The sequence below is a fragment of the Acinonyx jubatus genome, chromosome D4, assembly GCF_027475565.1.
Source record: "Acinonyx jubatus isolate Ajub_Pintada_27869175 chromosome D4, VMU_Ajub_asm_v1.0, whole genome shotgun sequence".
Lineage (NCBI taxonomy): Eukaryota > Metazoa > Chordata > Mammalia > Carnivora > Felidae > Acinonyx > Acinonyx jubatus.
The window spans coordinates 22,115,587-22,136,670 of record NC_069391.1 but is presented as its reverse complement, the minus strand read 5'-3'; the positions used below and the strand labels follow the sequence as shown (position 1 = coordinate 22,136,670).

The following is a 21,084-nucleotide window of genomic DNA, read 5'->3' as shown; positions in this document are numbered from 1 at the left end:
GAGATTTGGAGAGTCAATCCATAGAGAACTCTGTATGATAAAAATTAAAGTATTTTTAAATTCAAATTTAATTTGAATTTAAATTAAATTCAAGACATATGAACAATGATGCAAAATCATCTCTTGGTCTGATTCTGTTTTGTTAACTTACTTAAGGAGAAAACTGTCAAGGGACCAAATAGTCTAGACTACTTCATAATTTCAGAGTTAAATGCAAAAATCTTATATCCAATTCCTTTTTTAAAATTAATTTATTTAAATTCAAGTTAGTTAATGTGTTGTGTAGTATTGGTTTCATGAGTAGAATCCAGTGATTTAACACTTACGTATAACACCCAGTGTTCATCCCAACAAGTGCCCTCCTTCATGCCCATCACCAATCCAATTCTTACTTAAGCTGATTACCATTATCTGCTTTATTCCAGTACTTACATTAATCTGCTGTTCACTCTGCATCCAATTTAGTATCTGGCATCGCAGTTCTTGTATCTTGTAATTGGTTTCAGGCTTTTTTTCCCTAACAAACTGTACAATCTCCAGCTGTCTCCAAATGTTGTCCAGATAGGAGCCTAAAATGCTTCTGTAGATATCTTTTGCATTTGACAAATATCCTGTTAAAAATAAAAGTAGGGGGAAAAGGCATATCTTTTCATTCTTTGAGAAACTCCATGGTAAAAATTAAAAGGAAACAAGAGTCATAACAATTAAAATTTACTTTAATCCTTTTATGATTTTGATCAAAGATATTGATTAATAGAAACCTTAAAATTGAGTAAAGCTTAAAATTATGTACCAAATGTCTCCTTTTAAGCTACCACAACATACTCGAATATATCCCATCTTTTCCTGCCTTCTGGCTTGATCTACACTTACATGCAAGTCCTATGGAAATGCCACCCCATTGGAATTTTCTTAGTATTTTATCTGTAGAATAAATAGACTGTACTTGATTTTTGGTTCTTTATGTATATGACAATCTCAGCCTATAAGCTCTTGGGATAAATCCATGATATTTATGCATAATTTATTTGTATAACTGCAAAAACAGCAGAGCCTAAATTCAGACCCACTACAAGCAGTTTCCAAACACAGAATCCTGTGACCTATCCTTGCAAGTTCATCTTCAGTAAATTTAGATTGTATCCCGGGGTTTTTTACCTAAAAGCTCTCCTGGTAATTCCACAACACAGTGAGTTCTGTGAATTACTGAAAAGCACCTAGCATAGTAACTTATGTAGGTCAGGTGTTCACTGAATATTTTGGTAATAAATAATATATTTTAAAATTATGTTTATGTTCACATTTTTATATTTATGTGCATATTCAAATTTTACATTAGTACAGCTTGACTGATGGGCAATTTAGACTGACTTATGTTCTTTTTTTTTAAGTTTATTTTTGAGAAAGCAAGAAAGTGGGGAAGGGGCATAGAGAGAGGGGAGAGAGAGAGAGAATCCCAAGCAGCCTCTGAGCTGTCAGTGCAGAGCCCATCGCGGGGCTCAAACTCAAGAACTGTGAGATCATGACCTAAGCCGAAGTCTGACGCTTAACCAACTGAGCCACCCAGGCGTCCCATGTTCTCTCTACCTTCTAATCTCCAAACCTCTTGCTGATTCTCTAGATCTAACTTTCTGAATGAGAAGCCTAATCCAGTACCATCCCTATTTCAATGGCACCCTATCATCTACAGAATAAGGTCTGAGCTCTTTTGTGCAGCTTACAAGGCTATTCATGATTTGGCTCTTTTTTATGTCTTCATGCTTAGTTCTTACCGCTTTCTACCTTGTACTCTTCACTTTAACTACATGGAACTATATGCAGCACACCCACTGGGTCATTCTTATGGGCTCTTAATTCTGCCTATAGTACCCTTTCATACTTTATTTACTTAGCAAACTCGTACTTTTTTTTTTTTTTTAGTTTTTTAACGTTTATTTATTTTTGAAAGAGACACAGCATGAACAGGGGAGGGGCAGAGAGAGAGGAGACACAGAATCCAAAACAGGCTCCAGGCTCTGAGTTGTCAGCACAAAGTCTGAAGTGGGGCTGGTACTCACAAACCATGAGATCATGACCTGAGCTGAAGTCAGAAGTTTAACAGACTGAGCCACCCAGGAGTTTATTTATTTTTAAATAAACATTCAGCCTAAAGGTAACAGTCTCCATCCTTTGTATCATTAGTACCTATCTTTACTACAGTACCCATTACACAATACTGAATTTATTTATGGGTTAAAGCCCAGAAGTGAGACTATACCTTTAATCTTGAAAGTCATTACCTTGCTAGCTTGGGAGAGGTAACAAATTGGCAGCTGGGAGAAAAAAACAGAATTCTAGAAGGGTACAGGGCAGGCAGCCAGACCCCCATGGACTTTTCTTTCTCTGCCACTATGCAAAGAAAAAAAGAAAAGAGGACAACCTAATTCACTCTTTGACTTTGAGAGGTTTAGAGTGAGAAATCTCTCCACTAAAAATGTCCGAAGTGTCTTGGTTATTCCTTATGGCTTGGGACCTAGGGCTTAAGAAGTTTGCTTGCCAACAAGAATTTTAATTTTACTTCTAGAGTATTCCTCAAGGTAGCCAAATAGCAATGACCAAGTTTGACTGAGCAAAAGTATTTCTTTGAGGAGCAAAAATCATTCAGCCCAAATACATAGTTCTTAATGGTCTCACTTAATCCTTGTGTAGATCCTAAGAGTACTTAAAGGTGAATATACTTCAGATAATCCTCCATAAATATTATTTCTCTAATTCTAATTCTCTAATACTAGTAAGTTTGAGCAGCAGTAAGTCACAACTGCACTCTCTCTATAGCACGGAGAGCTCAGATGTTTTAGATTCTGATATTCTGCCTTATTATTATGCTTTAATAATCAGCCTTGCTTTTGGTAGGACTGGTGACCTTTCATGGAAGCTGATAAGTATAATGAAAACAGATGACTAAATAGAAGGACATGTGACATTACACCCTTACACCAATTGCAGGTTCTGTAAACTAGGGCTGGAGTCCCTAATCCATAGTTTTCTTGGGATGGAGGTAAAACAACCTGATCCAGCATCAATACCCAAGTGGCTTAATTGGAGAAGAAAGGAAAAGCAACATGTTAGGATTTCTAAAGGTAGCTGTAACATAGTTATAATACTTGACCAGATAATACTAATACAATACTTGGCCAAATATTATTATTTCCAGTGTTTAGAGGGAGGACAGCTGTAACTCATTGCTGCTCAGTATTTACCAAAACCGTGGATTAGAGAAATAGTTGTCTGGGTCATAGATTAGACAAAACCTCTGGGTCACAGATCAGAGAAAAATTATTTTCACTTTATATTTTAAATAGGTTCTAGAAATTCTAAATTATAAAACAATTCTATAAGTATACCATTACTAAACAAATCTAAATAATCCTGCAATAAGGGGCCTAAAACAGTAGTAATGTATTGAGACAGATATTTTAATGATTTTGATAGTTTGGAAATAATTTCCAAAATCTTAACATTTTGTAATATATTCAAATAGTTTGATTTTTATTTCTCAAGTAATTCATATCCTAATTTACATGTAAAACTAAAAAAAATTGTAAAATATCTTACTACTAATAATTTGGTTATATTAGTTATATTCACCTAGCAAAGATTCAAAGCCACGACATTCAATAAGGACCTAAAATGTACATGCCAAAATATCATCTTACATTAAAAAGTAGTGCATGAAAATGATTATATAATCAAATCTGCTTGAGGCCATTATGAGTCTACAATTCAGGCCTAGATTAGAGAATCCTAAACCTATTTTTTTAAATGATGGTATTTGTTACAAATGATTTCTTTCAATGAATATAGGCAGCATAAAATATACATTCTATTAGAATTATGTCAAAATGTATATAGTGCTTAATGTGCAAGTAAAAGAGGAAATAAAAATATTTCAATAGGACTAAAAGGGGAAATAAAAATTTATCCCACTAACCCAATGCTGTGTCCAAGCAGCATGTTAAAAGGACATCTCTAATTGTTACCAGAAGATGTAAGAGAGCAGCATGCTTGTATGTCATTTCTCTTTCATCATTCATACCTAAGCAAGCAGAAATATATTTAAAAACATAAGATACACATCAGAATTTTAGAACATGTATCAGAATGCTTAACAATAATAGCTAACATTCATTATCAGGTGCTTACTATATGCCAGGCTGTAGGTAAGCTGGTTATTTCATTGAATCTATAATAATAACCCTATCAGACAAGTTTATTATGATCCTCATTTTATGGATGAGGAAATAGTCTGAACAAGGTTAAGTAACTGTCCAAGGTCACTTTGTTTTTGTTTTTTTTTTTTAAGTTTATTTATTTATTTTGAGAGAGACAGAGACAGCGTGAGTGGGGGAGGGGTTGAGAGAGAGAGAGAGAGAGAGAGAGAGAGAGAGAATCCCAAGTAGTCTCTGTGCTACCAGTGCATGATCTCACGAAATTGTGAGATCATGATGTGACCAGAAATCTACAGTCAGATGCTTAACCAACTGAGCCACCCAGGCGCCCCTCTAAGGTCAATTTGTGAATAAATAAGTGGTGGAGCTGGCATTCAAACCCAGACAGCTAAGCTTAGTGTTCATATTCTTGTTGCTTACAAACGATATTCAATTATTTCTACTCTTGGTAGGAAAAAAGGCCAGTGATTCCCAGTTATGAAACAAAAAGCAAATTCAACTCATAACTTGCCAACTGGTGAAGAGAAAGATGAGGATCATAACATAAAGCAATACCTTGAAATGGAGGTAGGCACCTGGGAATATTTGTCCAAAGATATGACTCAAACAAGAGGTGTATTTACAATACAAGAGATGTATTGGCTACTTAATGTGTTCCATGTAGTTCCAGAGCTTTCTGAAGATGATAGATTGGATTTTACTATGTGCAAAAGTGAAACCAAGAAGATAGGAGTCTAGGCCCACTGCCCCAATTCAACCAGAGAAGCTCTACTTTTCCATGTTTTATATAATGGGATCCCATGAAATATTTATTTGTACAAAACATTCTGCTGAAAAATTTGAAAACTGCTCATCTAATCAATTAGTGAAGATCAAGGCAAATAAGAAGTAGTCACTGGGAACAAGGGGCAACAGGAGAACCATTTATGGGTTAGTATATTCAGCCCCTCTAAGGACTTGTGGAAACAAGTCAATCATGACCTGGAATGGATAAGAACAGGGCAGAGAAACAAGATTTGGTAACATTTTTCTTCTGTCTTTAGGAGAACATTTCTTGAACATCTCTTATCATGCCAATCTGCAGCTGATGAATTCTTTCAGCTTTCATGTGTCTGAAAACATCTTCATTTTACCTTTGCTTTCATAATATGTTTTTGCCTAGTGTAGACAACTAAGGTTTTTTTCTTTCAGTATTTTAAAGATTTTACTCCACTGTCTTTTCACCTGAATTATTTCTGACAAGAAATTATGTCATCCTTATCTTTGCTTTCCTTATGTAACATACTTTTTCTTTTCCCTCTGGCTGCTCCTACAATTTTCTCTTTACTGTGAGTTTTGAGCGATTTGATTATGATATGCCTCGGTGTGGCTTTATTATGTTTCTTGTGCTTGCTGTTCACTGAGTTTCTTGGATCTATGGGTTTTAGTTCTTACTAAGTTTGGAAAGCTTTCAGTCATTATTTTTTCAAATATTTTTCTCTTTACCCTCTTTTTACCTCTCCTTTGAGAATTCTGGTTGCTATTATGTCTGGCTATCTGAAGTTGTTTCATAGCTCGCTGATGCTCTTTTCTTTCTTTTTTTAGATTTTTTTTTTACCTATCCGTGTTTTATTTTAGTTTCTAGTGCTATGACTTCAAGTTAACTAATCTTTTCTTCTGCAATATATAATCTGCCATTAATCCCATCTAGTGCATTTTTTCATCTCATGCATTGTAGTTTCATTTCTGGAAGCTTGATTTGTGTCCTTTATATGTCCCTAACTTACTGAACATATGGAACACAGTTATAAAAAGTTTTAGTGTCCTTCTCTAATAATACTAACATCTTTGTCAGTACTGAGTTTGCTTCGATTGATTATTCTCATTATGGGTTGTGTTTTCCTGTCTCTTGTTATGCCTGATAATCTTTGATTGGATGTCAGACACTGTGAATTCTATCTTGTTGGGTGCCCCATGAATTATGAGTTTTTCTAGCCTAGCTGGTGGTAGCAGGCATTATTCCCTGCCCTGTGTGAATGCAGGGTGCTATTCCCTCTAATCCCATCAGATGGTTTCCTTCCCCAACCTCAAGTGGTTTCCTCATATACACTCTTTGATCAGTACTCTGCTGAATACTCTGTGTGAAGCTCTCTGTTCTCTAATATTCTATCCTTTGACCTCTAGCCAAGAGGCTAGATGGCCTTTGGTCTCCCTGGACACTCAGTTCTGTTTCCTCAGTGCAGACTGTCCACTTGACTCTGCCCCGGTACCTCTCCCTGTGCTATGGCCTGGCAACTCTTTCAAGGCAGTAAGCTAGGGCAATGGTAGGGCTCACCTTGTTTCCCATCTCTCAGGAATCACTGTGCTTCACTGCCTGATGTGTAGGGTCTTAAAAACTGGTTTCATGTATTTCATCTTTGTTTTTGGTTTTTTTTTTCCTCCTTGAAGGAGGGTAAATCCAATCCCTGTTTCTCCATCTTGTCCAGAAGCAAAAGTTAAGGAGTGACTTTAATTAATCTATTTTTTTACCTCCCCGCCACCCCACTTTTGGGAGGGAATTAGGTGGTTCAGATGTTAACAATAATAGGGTTAATTTGGTTTGGGGGCAATAGGAACCTGTCAAGTAATATATGCCAATTAGGAGTATCACTGAGAAGCAAAGCCAGATGATATTCATTACCTATTTCTCCTCACTTAGCTGATCCTCCAATATTGGTTTATGGTTGTCATATGCTGAATTACAGTTATGCCTTCATCCATGACTAATTACTATACCTTCTATATTCAATTTTTACTCATTTGATACAATAATCCATAACTTTATATCCTTTTAAATAGTATGATTTTTATTTGTACTCACCTTGCTGAATAGCATCACTTATTACTTTTTCTTGTTCCTTTAAGAGGAATCTTGTTTCATCAAAAATGACAGTGGCAAATGTCCAATTAGCAGCAGGGAGAGTACAGAGGCATACAAGTTTTTTTAAGATAGGAGTAGCTGCTGCTTCTAGGAGACAGAATGCTTGGCACTGGCTATCTGTGAAAATAAAAGCATTAAAGATAGTGTTTTATAAGGATGGTATGCTTGCTCTTTTTGACAAACCAATTAAACATGTCACTTCTTGGAAAACTGAACTCCATCCTAATTCTTTTCTGAGTAAAGATCAAGAGATTGTACAGAGGCTCATTTTAGAATATTTATTCTAAATAAACTAATAACAACAAAACCAAAAACCCTCTGTAGAATTAGTATAATGACTATCCTGCTTATTAGAAAATATTTATTCGTTAACTAATTTGGCATGGCAAGTATGAAGAGCCATATAAAGAGAACCACATAATTTTTTTCTTCTCCCCCCACTGAAATTAGCTTACAACCTTAAGCCAAACAAATTTATAACAATGACAAATTGTTTCTAGTTTTCACTAGAATGTCAATAAAGATTTGCATTACCATCTAAAGGTTGTAAATAAACTGAAGAGAATGAAAAGATATTAAAAAACAGTGTCATATTTTCTTATTGATGTTAATAATGAGCATATTCTTGTTTTTGCTCTGAATTTTTTAAATTTATTTTTCATTTATTCTGAGAGACAGAGACAGAGTGAGCGAGGGAGGGGCAGAGAGAGAGGGAGACACAAAACCCGAAGCAGGCTCCAGGCTCTGAACTGTCAGCACAAAGCCCAACATGGGCTTGAATTCATGAAACCGTAAGATCATGACCATAGGACTGACACACCACATGCACCAGCGGGTAAGACTTCCAGAGGACTCGGTCACACCAGGAAGGCAGGTTGTATTTCATCCCTGTGGCTTTCTGCTTAGTGTAGGCGTATTAGTCCCGAGTCAGTCTTTCAAAACGGTAGGTGGGCACGAACGTGATTTCTTCCTCCTCAAAGTGTAAGAAGACCTTCTGCTCCTTCCTCTCCATCACCAGCTGGTCATGGGACAGGAGGTCTGCGTACTGCTGCTGCTTGATCTTCTGGACAATGGTTTCTGCCTCCCAGGTGGGAAGGTCCACACAGTAGTTCAGATCACCAAGCCAGAAGAGGTGGGTAAAGTGGTGAGTGGTGTTAAAAGGACTCAGTTTCTTGTCTCCCAGAGCAGAAGCCAGAGAATGTTCATATAGTTTTGGTTTTGCCTGAGTTTCTTTTCACTTCCAGAAGTCAAATGGCTGTTAACAAAGCCCTAGGAGGTTCTGTTGAACATAAATGACACCCCCACGGCTCCCTTGTTTCTCAGCGTGTTGGCGATGCCCGTCTTCACATTGTTGGTGCAGATGTGACTGATGTGGTTCTCATGCTCCGGCTTGGCCAGCACTACGATTTGGATATTCCAGAGGGTGTGTATGGCAACTGTTTTAAAAGTCATGCTGGTGATTTCTTGCAGGGAGTGTCTGAGTATCTCCAGCCACTCCTTCTCTCCCAGGGGGTCTTCCTGGGTGCTGATCACGTAGATGTCATGAGGGATGTAATTGGCAGAGTCATCCTGAGTCTTTCCCTGCCCCTTGGAGAGAAACCAGAACGTGATCTTCTTGGGGGGGGGGGGGCAGGGTGTTACTACCCATGTTCCAGGTGCTGATGAAGATGGTGATCATGTCTGGCTCTGCTTGCTCTAAGTACTTATTCTTCATCTGATGGAGAAGCTGGCAGAAACCTTCTCTCTTTTTGGAATCAGCAAAAACATTCCTTCCACAAGGTCTTATCCTTCTCAGTTTCCACCAAAATCACCAACTTGTTCAGAAACGTCTGAGACTTGATGAGCTGCAGGATCTTATTGTGGCTGTAGAACTTGTCCTCAGAACCATCCTTGAACTTCTTAATTATCAGTTTCCCAGACTCAACATCAACTTTGAGCTGCAGCTTCTGAGGAATCCCCAGGGATTCTGACTTTACCTCAAAGGTGACAGGAAGGATGAGGGAACCTTGATGGGGAGACTTGGTGCCTTCATGCAGCAAGGCCTTGACCTTGTCTTCAATGGAGGTCAAGATACCCGTCAGTTAGCTAACCTTGGCCACCATGTTGATTGGATTGGCCTCACCAGGCACCTGAGGCCATGGAGGGAGGCCAGGGGAGAGCTGCTGGTCAAACAGCCTCTGCAGAGACTCCAGGGAGGGGAGAGTCTGGGTGACTTTGCTGGGAGCAGGAGACTGAGCATGATATTCTTAAGCAGGCTGTTCTTTAGGAGTCGAAGAATATTCTTCTCAGAAGAAGCAAACATTTTAATCAGTATTGTTTAATCATTTAAACAATAGCTTTAAAAAAATTTTTTTAAGCGTTTATTTATTTTTGAGAGAGAGAGAGAAAGAGAGGTATGCACAAGCATGGGAGGGGCAGAGGATGAGGGAGACAGAATCTGAAGCAGGCTCCAGGCTCTGAGCTGTCAGGACAGAGCCCAGTGCAGGGCTAAAACCCACGGATTGCAAGATCATGACCTGATCCAAAGTTGGATGCTTAACCAACTGAGCCACCCAGGTGCCCCAACGGCGGTAGCTTTTTTAACATCATGCTGACAATGGGTAAAAGAATAGAGGGAGTAAGCAACATCAGTTCATTTTTCCAGACTGGGCAGAACGGTGTGAGCAGCTGTAGTCTGCTGTTGTCTGATGAATATAGAGAAGCAGGAGTTTAAATGAAGGGAGAAATAACACTGAGTGGACTGGAGTAGGGCAATGGAAAGGGGCAGAGGCAGTGAATGGGGGCGTTCCAGGCCCAGGAATAACTTGAAAGTAGGAATGGCATGATGAAACATCTGAAACAAGTGAAGAAAATAACATGGAAAATCAGGTATGTCCTAGATACTCAGAAAAGGCTTCAAGTTCACTTAATATGAATGCACTTTAAAAGCATACAGCATACCTGATGCTTGAATTTCAATGACCTTGTCTACTTTCCTTTCCTGACTTATTTTCTCTATGACTTTATTAGTACAAACAATGGGACTTTCTTCTTGAAGAGTCAAGGAATGTTCTTCTTTATCTTGAAATTCTAATAAAAAATATTAATTTGCATTATTCAGGGAAACTTAATGTCACTTTACTTAAAATGCTTTGATATAATATGATCATAATTGTTAAAGTTCTTCCTTGAAATATGTCAGTATTAAAGTGAACAACTATTCAGGTCAATGGACGTAACAACAGTGCTGGGTAGGAAGCTGAATGACCATAACAGAAAGAATCTTGGCATCAAATCACTGTTTCAGTGTCAATTCTGACACTAGCTTCAGTGTCCTCATATGTAAAATACAGATAAATATACCTATTGTGAATACTGTTATAAGGAATAAATACCAAGTACAGTTCCTGACACCTAAAAGGCACATACAGCTCAACTTCATTTCTCTGTGACTTTCCATATACCCTTCCTTCTGCTATTAATTCTTTCCTATGCCCCAAGCCCTCCCTATCTCTAACCTTTTTTAATTAGGTCAATTCTTACCACTCACCCTTTAGGTCTCAGGCATTTTCTCTGAGCCTATAAGCTTCTCAAGGTCAGCAACAGTATCATATTTATCTCTAATATGTAATTTAGTGCCTGGCATACAGTTCAGTTGTCTTCCTTCTTTTCTAAGTAGTGTGGAGGATTACAAAATATATATAACTAACTAATTTATTTATAGTTACTTATTTTAACTAGATAGCAAAGTTATCTATTAATAATATGATTACCAGATAATTTTAGAAGCATAATACCACCTTGAAACATTTTAAAATATGAACTTTAAATATATGGTGAAAACAATGGAATAAAATATCCTAAACTAGATTATGTTATTATTTTCAAGTATATTTTTCATTAACTATAAATAATTGGAATAGTTATGATTAAATAATACTAATTACTAGAGTTTTTGAGGGGGCCTAATAAGTTGTAACATTCTTTGTTGCCCCTGAATTAATTATAAAATAAGGGAAGAAGCAAAATATATATACCAAAACACTACCTTTATTACTAACAAAGGCTAAGTTGGAAAAAGGAGCTTAGTTTGAGAATCAAATGGGCTGGCTGTGGACAGCAGAATTCCACATTAACAATATATAAGATGGTAAGACCTAAGTATGCTGTGACTCTCACGCATATATATTCTTGTACTTAATTCTTCTGAGTAACTTATGTCAAACATATTCTAGAATACCTATTTTTCCTTTTTTACCGGAAGTGAAATGATATGACACATACTACATTTGATATGGTTTTAAGCAGTGAATGTAAAACAGTTACAACTCAGACAGAAACTCTTTGTTAAAGTTAAAAAGAGTAATAAGCAATCAAATGGGCAAAATGTTCTCAAGTACACATTATAAGTTATAATACTGAGAACTGTCAGCTAAAAGAGAAAAAACAATGGCAGAACAATCAACAAAAGTTAGAAATACCATGAATCTGTATGGCCAAGTTGTAGGAATCAAGTTTTACAAATAGTGACTTTTTTACAAGTTCAAATGCACTTTTAAATTTTTTGGAAAATACGTATCTACATCTGTCTAAATACATATACAAATATCCACATCGATCTCCATACTCAATAAGTATCATGAATGAAAGATGTTTTCTTTGGCTTTGAAAAATAATATATTCTATTTGAAAGAGCTTTATTTCCTTACCTTCTGTAGTAAATTATATATTTAGTCCTTAAAGCTATCATATTTATGTCAAACTATTACTAAGTTACCCACCATCATTTTCTTTACTGCCCGTGAGTTCAGTCTTTGAGGTGCAAGTTCTATGTTTATTTCGCAGTACAATAAAGTCATTCAAAAGGTCCAAATCATTCTTCCATTTTCTACCTTGTTTAAAAGATGATTTTTCAATTTTTGGAGAGGAAGATGATTCAATAGATGGTACTGTGCAGTTAAGTTCCAAGTAATCTTCATTTTCTTTATTTTGGCTTATTCTATAAACTAATTCTAGATCATTCTTTGGTTTTTCTTCTTTTGTTGGTCTTTTAACAGATATATAGTCATCAGAAAAACACAGGTCTGGTATTTCTTTTGCCAGAGATGAAATCTTTTGTGGGAGCAATAAACGATCATTTGTAGATTTCTCATTAATAAGTGCAATAGGTGAGGAACAACTTTTATATTCTAGCCATGCTGAAAACAGAAAATAAAAATATCCAAATGACATCCATGAATAAATGGGTGCTCTGCTAGGGTATTAGGATAACTTTTATTTATAGGTTCTTATTAATATAATTTGATCCTTAAAAGTACTTTGTTTATTGCTTTGAAAATCAATTTTGACCTGAATAAAATAAATTTTTTAAAAGGGCAAAATTTCTGCACCTTTTTTTCTTACTACTGGAGTTAGGTTACCAGGTAAAGAATTCCAGAAAATTCCTATTGCCAATAGGCTTAGAATTAAGTCTAAAGGTCAAAAACTTAGGTATCAAGCAATTGACAGATCAGAAGAATATACTTATAATACATATACTTGAAAAGAACTGTATCCAATATATATAAAAAACTCTCCTAGTTTAATATTTAAAAAGCAAAGCCAATTTAAAATTTGACAAAATATTTGAACAATACTTCATATAAGATATGTACATGCTACAACATGGATGAATTTTGAAAACATACTAAATGAAAGAAGCCAGTCACAAAAGACCACATATTGTATGATTCCATTTATATGAAACATCCAGAATAGGCAATCTATACAGGCAGAGAATAGATTAGTGGTTCCACAGCTGTAGAAAATGGGGAGTGACTGCTAATGGGTACAAGATTTTTTTTGAGCGATGACAAAAATGTTCTAAAATTGATCATGGTGATGATTACACAACTTTGTGACTATACTAAAAACCACTGTATGGTGTACTTTAGAGTTGTATGGCATTTGAATTATATTTCAGTAAAGCTATAATATATTTTTTAATGTTTACTTACTTATTTTGAAAGAGAGAGAGAGAGAGTGAGTGAGCAGGGGAGGTGCAGAGACAGGGAGAGAGAGAGAATCCCAAGCAGGCTTTGCATTGTCAGCAGAGTCCAATGCAGGGCTCGAACCCATGAACCACAAGATCATGACCTGAGCCAAAACCAAGAGTTGAATACCCAACTGACTGAGCCACCTAGAAGCCCCTATAATATATTTTTTAAAGCAAGATATACAAATGGCCAATGACCATGTTAACTGATGTTCATCATCATTAGTCATCAGGAAAATACAAATTAAAAGCACAATGAGATACTACAACACACCATTAGAATGGCTGAAATTAAACACTGTCAATACCAACTGTTGGCAAGGATATAGAATAACTAGAACTCTCACACGTTGCTAATGTGAATGCACAATCTTGCAACCACGTTGGAAAACAATTTACTAGTTTCTTATGAAGTTAAATATACACCTACCATAAGACCCAGTAATTGTACTCATAGGTATTCATTCAAGAGAAATGATAACATATGTTCACAAAAAGACTTCAATAAGAAGATTCATAGAAGTTTTATTCCTAACTTTCCCTGTAAAAACCTGGGAAATAAATCCAGGAGAGTGGATAAACAAACTGGAGTACATCCATATGAAAAATTCTTCAGTAACAAGAAGTGAATAGCGATACACACAGCATTGTAAATGAATCTCAAAAATGTTATGCTGAGTGGAGGAAGCCAAACACAAAGGAGTTACTATATGATTCCATGAATGAAATTCTAGAATACAGAAAACTAATACATAGTGACAGAAGGTAGACCAGTGGTTACCTGGGGTCAGGGGTGAAGGTTAGAAGAAGAGAGGGGTGGGAACTACAGAATGCAAAGGAGCACGGGGAACTTTTTGGGTGATAGAAATAGTCTATATCTTCATTGTGGTGGTAGTTTCATTGGTATGCACATTTGTCAAAATCCATAAGACTGTACAGTTAGAATGGGTACATTTAATTATATGTATATTATATCTTATAAAATTTGCAAAAAAGCTTAAATGCCTATAGGCCCAGATAAATAAGGTATGTTACTTTGGGAAGTATATGCTTAAATCATAATCTTTTTTTTAATGTTTAAATGTTTGACATTTTTTTAAATGTTTACTCATTTTTGAGAGAGAGAGAGAGAGACAGTGCGAGCAGGGGCAGGGCAGAGAGAGAGGGAGACACAGAATCTGAAGCAGGCTCCAGGCTCAGAGCTGTCAGCACACAGCCGGATATGAGTCTGGAATCCACAAACCACAAGATCATGACCTGAGCCAAAGTTGGCCACTTAAATGACTGAGCCACCCAGGAGCCCCTAAATCATAATCTTTAGGATGATAAATTTTGAACTTTTTTCTTCCAAAATGTAGAACTTTTTTCTTGCAATAATTGTTTTTGTTTTTGCTTTTATTAGAGATACTGGTATCAGAAACATTTTACTTTCCTCTTAATTACACTAAATGTAAGATAAAAGTGCAAAAGTAATGCTAAATGCCAATTAACACCTGGCCTCAATTTATGAGTGCTGGGAACTGTGGCAAATTGGAGGTGGGTGAGCTGCTATAGGCCTGTCTAAAGTGGTGAGCTGCTATTGGCTCCAGGCAGTTGTTGCCATATAAGACTAAGGGTCTGGTCTTTGAAATTTTAAAGACAATCTCAAAATACATGTCATTTATGTGTAACCCTCCAAATTGTAAATGTTGGTAACTAAATAAAATACCAGGACCTGAGTGCTACCAGTTTGCAACCTCTGAGATATTTTCTAGAGATATCCTGGTATGTTTAGTAGGCAAATATGAACTGTTTATCATTTCACTTTTCTGAATATTTTCCTCTACTGTTTAACCAGCCCTATCCTGACAACTTGGTAATGAGTTCTTGATACTATTACTGCTTTTTAGACTTCAGAATTAAACTATCGTCATAATTCTATTGGATATCAAGGTGAATCATATGTTTTATTTTAACCTCAAAATAGTTACATATCATAATAAAGACTTTACTAGTCTTATAGATTTAATACATTATTCTGGAAATTTGAAGACCCCATAAAATCTTCCTCTCCTTTTTCTTTGTCTAGCAATCTGACTTAATCTCTTTTAAAATTATTCTTCTATCCTGAGTAATCATCTAGGCCTTAGGATAGACTGGTGTGCATTTCTTTAACATAGTCTATCTATCCTCCCTTCTACCAAAGCCCTCTGTCTTCTGTCTTTGAAACATCTCTTTGCTGATAACAATTCTTGCCCCAATTCCTATCTCCTTAGAGCAGTCTCCTAATATACATAATTTCTAAAATTCACTTTTAAATATATTATTTACTCTATAATAAACTAAAAGTGAGCTTTACCAACTTCTTTAAGATCTAAATTTAGTAACTATTGCACAAAGATTTAAAAATAATTCATAAATACTTCAAAAAAGTATAATTCAGACTAAGAATACTCCATTTACTATAGTGGCACATATAGCAACCAAAATACTTGAAAGATAGGTACTTACAAGACATTTTTTGCTGTCTTAAATTGTATAATTGTATAAGTAACTTAAAATGTTGAGTAAACTCTTTGGTAACAAAGGAAGCTTATATATTGTTGAACACAGGTTACTACATATTATTGAATACCCAGAGTTCCCCTGTCAGATCAAAAAATAACAGTGCTGGTTTGTGTCTAAGCTGATGTAGACAAACATTGAGCTGGCAATTAATCACTTATAAAAAGAAACAAAGTCACTTTAATTGAAAATGGCTAGAAATTTAAAAACTGAGACTACAGAATTTTAGGACAGTAAATGATTTTAGGATGAGCTAGTCAAACTTCATTTTTTTTCAAGGAAGAAAGTGGGGCTTTGTGAAGCTCAAAGTTATAAATTCTGGCAGAGCCAGAACTAATACTGAATGCTGGAATTTAGTTATATCTTCCCAATCACCTAATGGAAAGCCAGTATCAAACATTTTCTCATTCTGAATAATTCACACAAGTGATATTTACTATTATGTACTTACACTCAAATTGAAGTACTTTTGCAGGCAAAAATATCTCCATTTTAGTATCATCAGCAGATAGATCATCATGACACAAATATGTATTCAGATGTTCCAAAGTTTCTGTCTCCATTAGATTTAGTCCTTCTTTTTCCCACCACTCTGGGTTTACAGGATCAACTACAAGGCTTTCTTCTTCAATAGAAAATATCTTTTTCAAATCTGTAACTGAATATTGACTACTGGGCTCTTCAGCTCTTGGCACTTACAAAACAATAACAAACCAAACAACAAAAAGAGACAGTCCACAGAGAAAAAGAGATGAAAAACACAATAAATAGAACCACACTGAAATTGCTTATGAAATAGATTTTCACACATTGGGGAAAAAAGTCAAAATTGAAGTTATAGCTAGTATTTTGTCTTCAAGATGCTAATATTTGTAATACTCTAGCAGTTGAAGTTACATAAGGGATGTTTTTCAATCTATGGAAATATCATGAAGTTAAAATTATTCTAATATTTAGTAGGAGATAGAACCATTATTTTGACCATTTTAGTAATTACTAAATTAATATATTTAATAAAATTTTGAAGAATTAAAATAATTTTGAAGAATTTAATTAATTAAATTAAATTTGAGATTCTAATTTATTATAATGAACCTAAACAAGAAGATATATTTGATCAGATTTCATGATGGCTATCATCTTATATATTGTGGCACAGAGATTTCTCCCTCATTACTTTAAACTAAATAGTGCAAATCATAATGTAGGGAGGAATCAAAGTAGCACAACTACTTAATATTATTATCTGCATTATAAGCATCTACCCAAAATTAAAATGAAAAATTTCGAAACCTTAATTTAGAACTGTGATTTTTATAATGACAGTAACAATAGTAAAGAAATAACAAAACTGACAATACATTTCTACTGATTACACGGTTTCACCTTTACTTTTCGTTTAGCATTCAAAGTCAATTAATCTTTACCTGTAAGCAAAAATGGTTTCAAAGAGCTTTCTAACTGCCACACCATATGGTATTTGGTAGCCGATTCTTCAGCAGTAAGCAAACTACTGAAAAAGAAGAGTTAAAGCTTAATACATTGATAATATTGAGGCTTTTTGCATAAGAAAAGTTTAAGAAAGTTCTTTTTCTAAGTATTTTTTACATTCAAAAGCAGTGAAAAATTAACTCTGTAAGTGTGTAAAGCTAAGTAGAGAGTTCCATAAGCCAAATTTCAAATACTTGGTTTTCCTCCCCCTGGGAAGGTGTGGCAGTGTGTTACCTGAATTGCTCCTGCTTGCCTATAACTTACTCCTTCCTCTAGCTCCCTCAGTGGAACACTTCCAACTATGAAGTGTGCCAGCACCAACCCTATAAACCACCCCAAATAAAAATACAGTTTAGGTAAAATTACTGTGTTTTCCATACAACACAGTAGCTTTAACACAAGTTTTTACAAAATGGGCTTGTCCCCAAGTCCATTTTAAACAAATTCTGGAGCCTCTGCTGGCTGAGAGTCAGAATTATGAAATGAAAGAACAGTTCTGTCTTTTCTACCTTCTCAGGAAGGTAAAAGTTTAGTCCTAAAGTTTAGTTCAGGTCCTTCATTCTTGGTGTGTGTGTGAGTGAATGATTTATGTCTGTTTGCATGTTACAGGGTGCTAGGAGGAGAAAGGAAGAAATATGCATGACAATTAGTGTATATCACAGTTTATCAGTAGCTATGAAGTTACTAGCCTTGATAGGGAAGATACCATTAATCCATAAACCCCTTAATCTATGGCTGCAAATCTCTTACTCCAAGGCAAAAATTGATGGTATTCTGTTTCTCTGTTCATACAAAACATATGTGAGTATGCTAATTATAAGTATTGCTAGTTGACAGTCCTGTGCAGTAGAAAGCTAGGTTTTATGTCTAAGCTATCCAATTTACCCACATAATCCAAAAATTTAGCATGTGGTGGCAAAATGTGAGATTCTAGATAATTCTCGAACCTTACCAAGATCTCTTTGAAAACCAGACACCTCAGATTATTGGCAATTAATTTAAAATTTTTTAATGTTTATTTATTTTTGAGAGAGAGAGAGAATGAGTGGAGGAGGGACAGAGAGAGGGAGACAGAATCCGAAGCAGGCTCCTGGCTCTGTGCTCTGGGCTATCAGCACAGAGCCCAATTGATGCAGGGCTCAAACTCACAAACCATGAGATCATGATCCGAGCTGAAGTTGAACGCTTAACCAACTGAGCCAAGTAAAGTAAAGCAATTACTTTAAAACAAAAGGAAAGCAAGTTAAGTCCATCAGGAGACCATAATATAAACAAATATTCTCACTCTTAATGGAACTTTCTGAAGACATGTCTGCATTTGATATATTGTTTGGTCATATATAAAAATATGTTCACAATTCAGTAATCAGTGTGGAAATAAAGTCTGATGCTACACAGACTTTTCTTTTTAGCTCCATAAAATCTAGCATAGAAGGGCGCTTGGATGGCTAGTTGGATAAGTGTCCAACTTTGGCTCAGGTTCATGACCATGCGGTTTGTGGGTTCAAGCCCCACATCGGACTCTGTGCTGACAGCTCGGAACCTGGATCCTGCTTCGGATTCTGTGTGTGTATCTCTCTCTCTCTGGCCCTCTCCCGCTCGTACTCTCTACCTCTCAAAAATAAATAAACATTGAAAAACATTTTTTAAAAATCTAGCATAGAGCTTGACATGTGGTAATCACTCAAAATATTTATTAACTGGGTTTATTTCCGCAAAAATGTGTTCTGAAATAAAAGTAATTGGGGACATAAAAGCAAGTTAAGAGCACAATAACATTACATATTATTTTTTCCTTCTGTTGTTTTTTTAATTTTAACTTTTTTCTTTGTTTTTAGATTCACAGTTGAGGTATAAATCTCTTTTGAATATAGGAATTTTAAGATTTTTATATTCATAAACCAAATGAAAGTGATTTATCTCTTGCTAATGAATGTAGCAGTGGTGAGACAACTTCTTTAAGTTGTTTCAAATGGCCCTAGAACCTTTGGGCTAGCTATTTATTTATTTATTTATTTATTTATTTATTTATTTATTTAAAGGAAGAAGTGGTAAAACTTTATTTGCAAGATGTCATGATCTTATATGTTGAAAATCCTGAAGAGTCCACTATAAAACTATTACAACTAATAAATGAGTTCTGCAGGATGGCAGGTATAGTACATGAGCAATATACTAAAGCCACTTGTATTTTTATATATTTGCAATGAACAATCTGACAATGAAATTTAGAAAACTATTTAATCTACAATACAACAAAATACTTAGGAGTAAATTTAACAAAAGAATTGTAAAACTTATATTTTGTAAACTACAAAAAATTATTGAATGTCCAGAATAGACAAGTCTGTAGAGACAGAAAGTGGATTAGCGCTTGCCTAATGGTGAGGGTAAAGGTCTGGGAAATGTGAAATGACTGCTGATTGATATGGGTTTCTTTTTGAGGTGATAAAGTCTGGAATTAGATGGTTGGACAACTGTGAATATAGTAAAAGCCATTGAATTTTATACTTTAAATGGATAACATGCATGGTGTGTGAATTATGTTTGAGCAGCTAAAAAGGAGAGGATAAGGTAGTCAAAAATACTGACATGAAAAGATATCTGTAGCTTAACAACATAAAAGTAAAATATATTTCTGGTTAATTTTTTTTCTCCCAAACACAACAGAGCTCAACTTGAAGCATTGCAAGTTTGTTTGCATTTTCTCTAGACTAGGTGGGTTCATGTTCTCCTTACAAACTCTTTGAAAACTGGAAACATTTGGCTAATTTAAAAAAGCCTTCTTTGTTCTAACTTTAGGTAAAGCATAAAACATAGGAAAGACTTAAGTTTCATAAATTCTAATTGGACATTTGAGTTATAACAATTAGATATATAACTTGTGTAATTAAAAGGAGTTTATTATAGTTAAGTAAATACTTTTAATATCAGATTGAAATTCAAGATTGTACTAATTTCTGCTAGTTTCTGTTTCTGATTGCCAATCTGCCTTAACAGATGGATTAGGGTATATGGAGTAAAAGAGCACTAAAAAAGACAGTTTACATCCTACAAATAAATATCTGCACCTCAGCAAAGGGACTGAAAGTATTTAAACAAATTATATGTAGTTTCTGTACTTGTTCGATGCTATTTTTTAGAGCTCATATCTGATATGGGCAGTTCTGGTTCATTGTAGAGTTCTGTATATCACCAATTTATCCCCCAAATGACACAATTCTTTGCCAAAACAAGGTAACTGGGATCCTCAATACCAGACGCCTCCATCTTGTGCTGTGACACCTTCCTGAGACCATTAATAGAAATCTTGAGTAGCTAGGGATGAGTTACTCCCAAGTAACCCAACAGCAGTGTTCTCTGATATATCAGTCAATCATAGCTAAGAACTCAAAACTCAGTATAAGAACTCAAAACTCAATACTCAGCTCCCAAAGTGTCCATTCTGGGAACAATTCATCAGATATTTTTATACTTTCTTGTAATTTTCCTGAAAATATATTATTTTGGACTCGTCACTCATTAAGTTTCAGGATTACAGTGGGGAACAAAGGGACTCTACTGGTTATGCTCCTAGTTTTGTAACTAGCCTCAGAGCAGGGGAATGGATCAACAATTCCAGGATAGCAGATTAATCTAATTTAGAAAATAAGTTACATATATGCCACATGGTAGAAGATAACAACCAAAGGTATCTAAGACTCCCCTGGAGGGCAAAAATGCTGGCTATTAAGCTATCTATACAATTTTGGCTCAAACTAGAATACAATGATCCAGCCCTACAATGTCAATTCTGAGATTACAGACTATACTGTGCAGAAACAATGGGGAATTGAACAGATTTGTGGATCAATACTTGGTTCTACATGTCTACTTCCCCCAACACCAATAGTACATTGGCAGGTAAACAAGGTCAGTGGATGTCATCT

The 21,084-nt window shown here is 35.4% G+C and overlaps 1 protein-coding gene across 6 annotated transcripts in view; it reads right to left on the bottom strand.

The window, feature by feature from the left end:
• The window catches only part of SHOC1 (shortage in chiasmata 1), an 84,325-nt gene that overhangs the window by 27,973 nt on the left and 35,268 nt on the right, over nucleotides 1-21,084 (bottom strand). For 4 of the 6 annotated variants that reach the window (XM_053204802.1, XM_027034824.2, XM_053204800.1 and 1 more), the window contains 7 exons: nucleotides 17,092-17,177; nucleotides 16,116-16,358; nucleotides 11,868-12,284; nucleotides 10,048-10,176; nucleotides 7,048-7,224; nucleotides 3,971-4,075; nucleotides 433-611 (listed from right to left, as the gene is read on the bottom strand). In XM_053204802.1, the coding sequence (XP_053060777.1) occupies nucleotides 433-611; nucleotides 3,971-4,075; nucleotides 7,048-7,224; nucleotides 10,048-10,176; nucleotides 11,868-12,284; nucleotides 16,116-16,358; nucleotides 17,092-17,177 (1,336 nt within the window). The remainder of the gene's footprint in view (nucleotides 1-432; nucleotides 612-3,970; nucleotides 4,076-7,047; nucleotides 7,225-10,047; nucleotides 10,177-11,867; nucleotides 12,285-16,115; nucleotides 16,359-17,091; nucleotides 17,178-21,084) is intronic. The other 2 variants (XM_053204799.1, XM_053204801.1) reach the window with 1 other exon arrangement.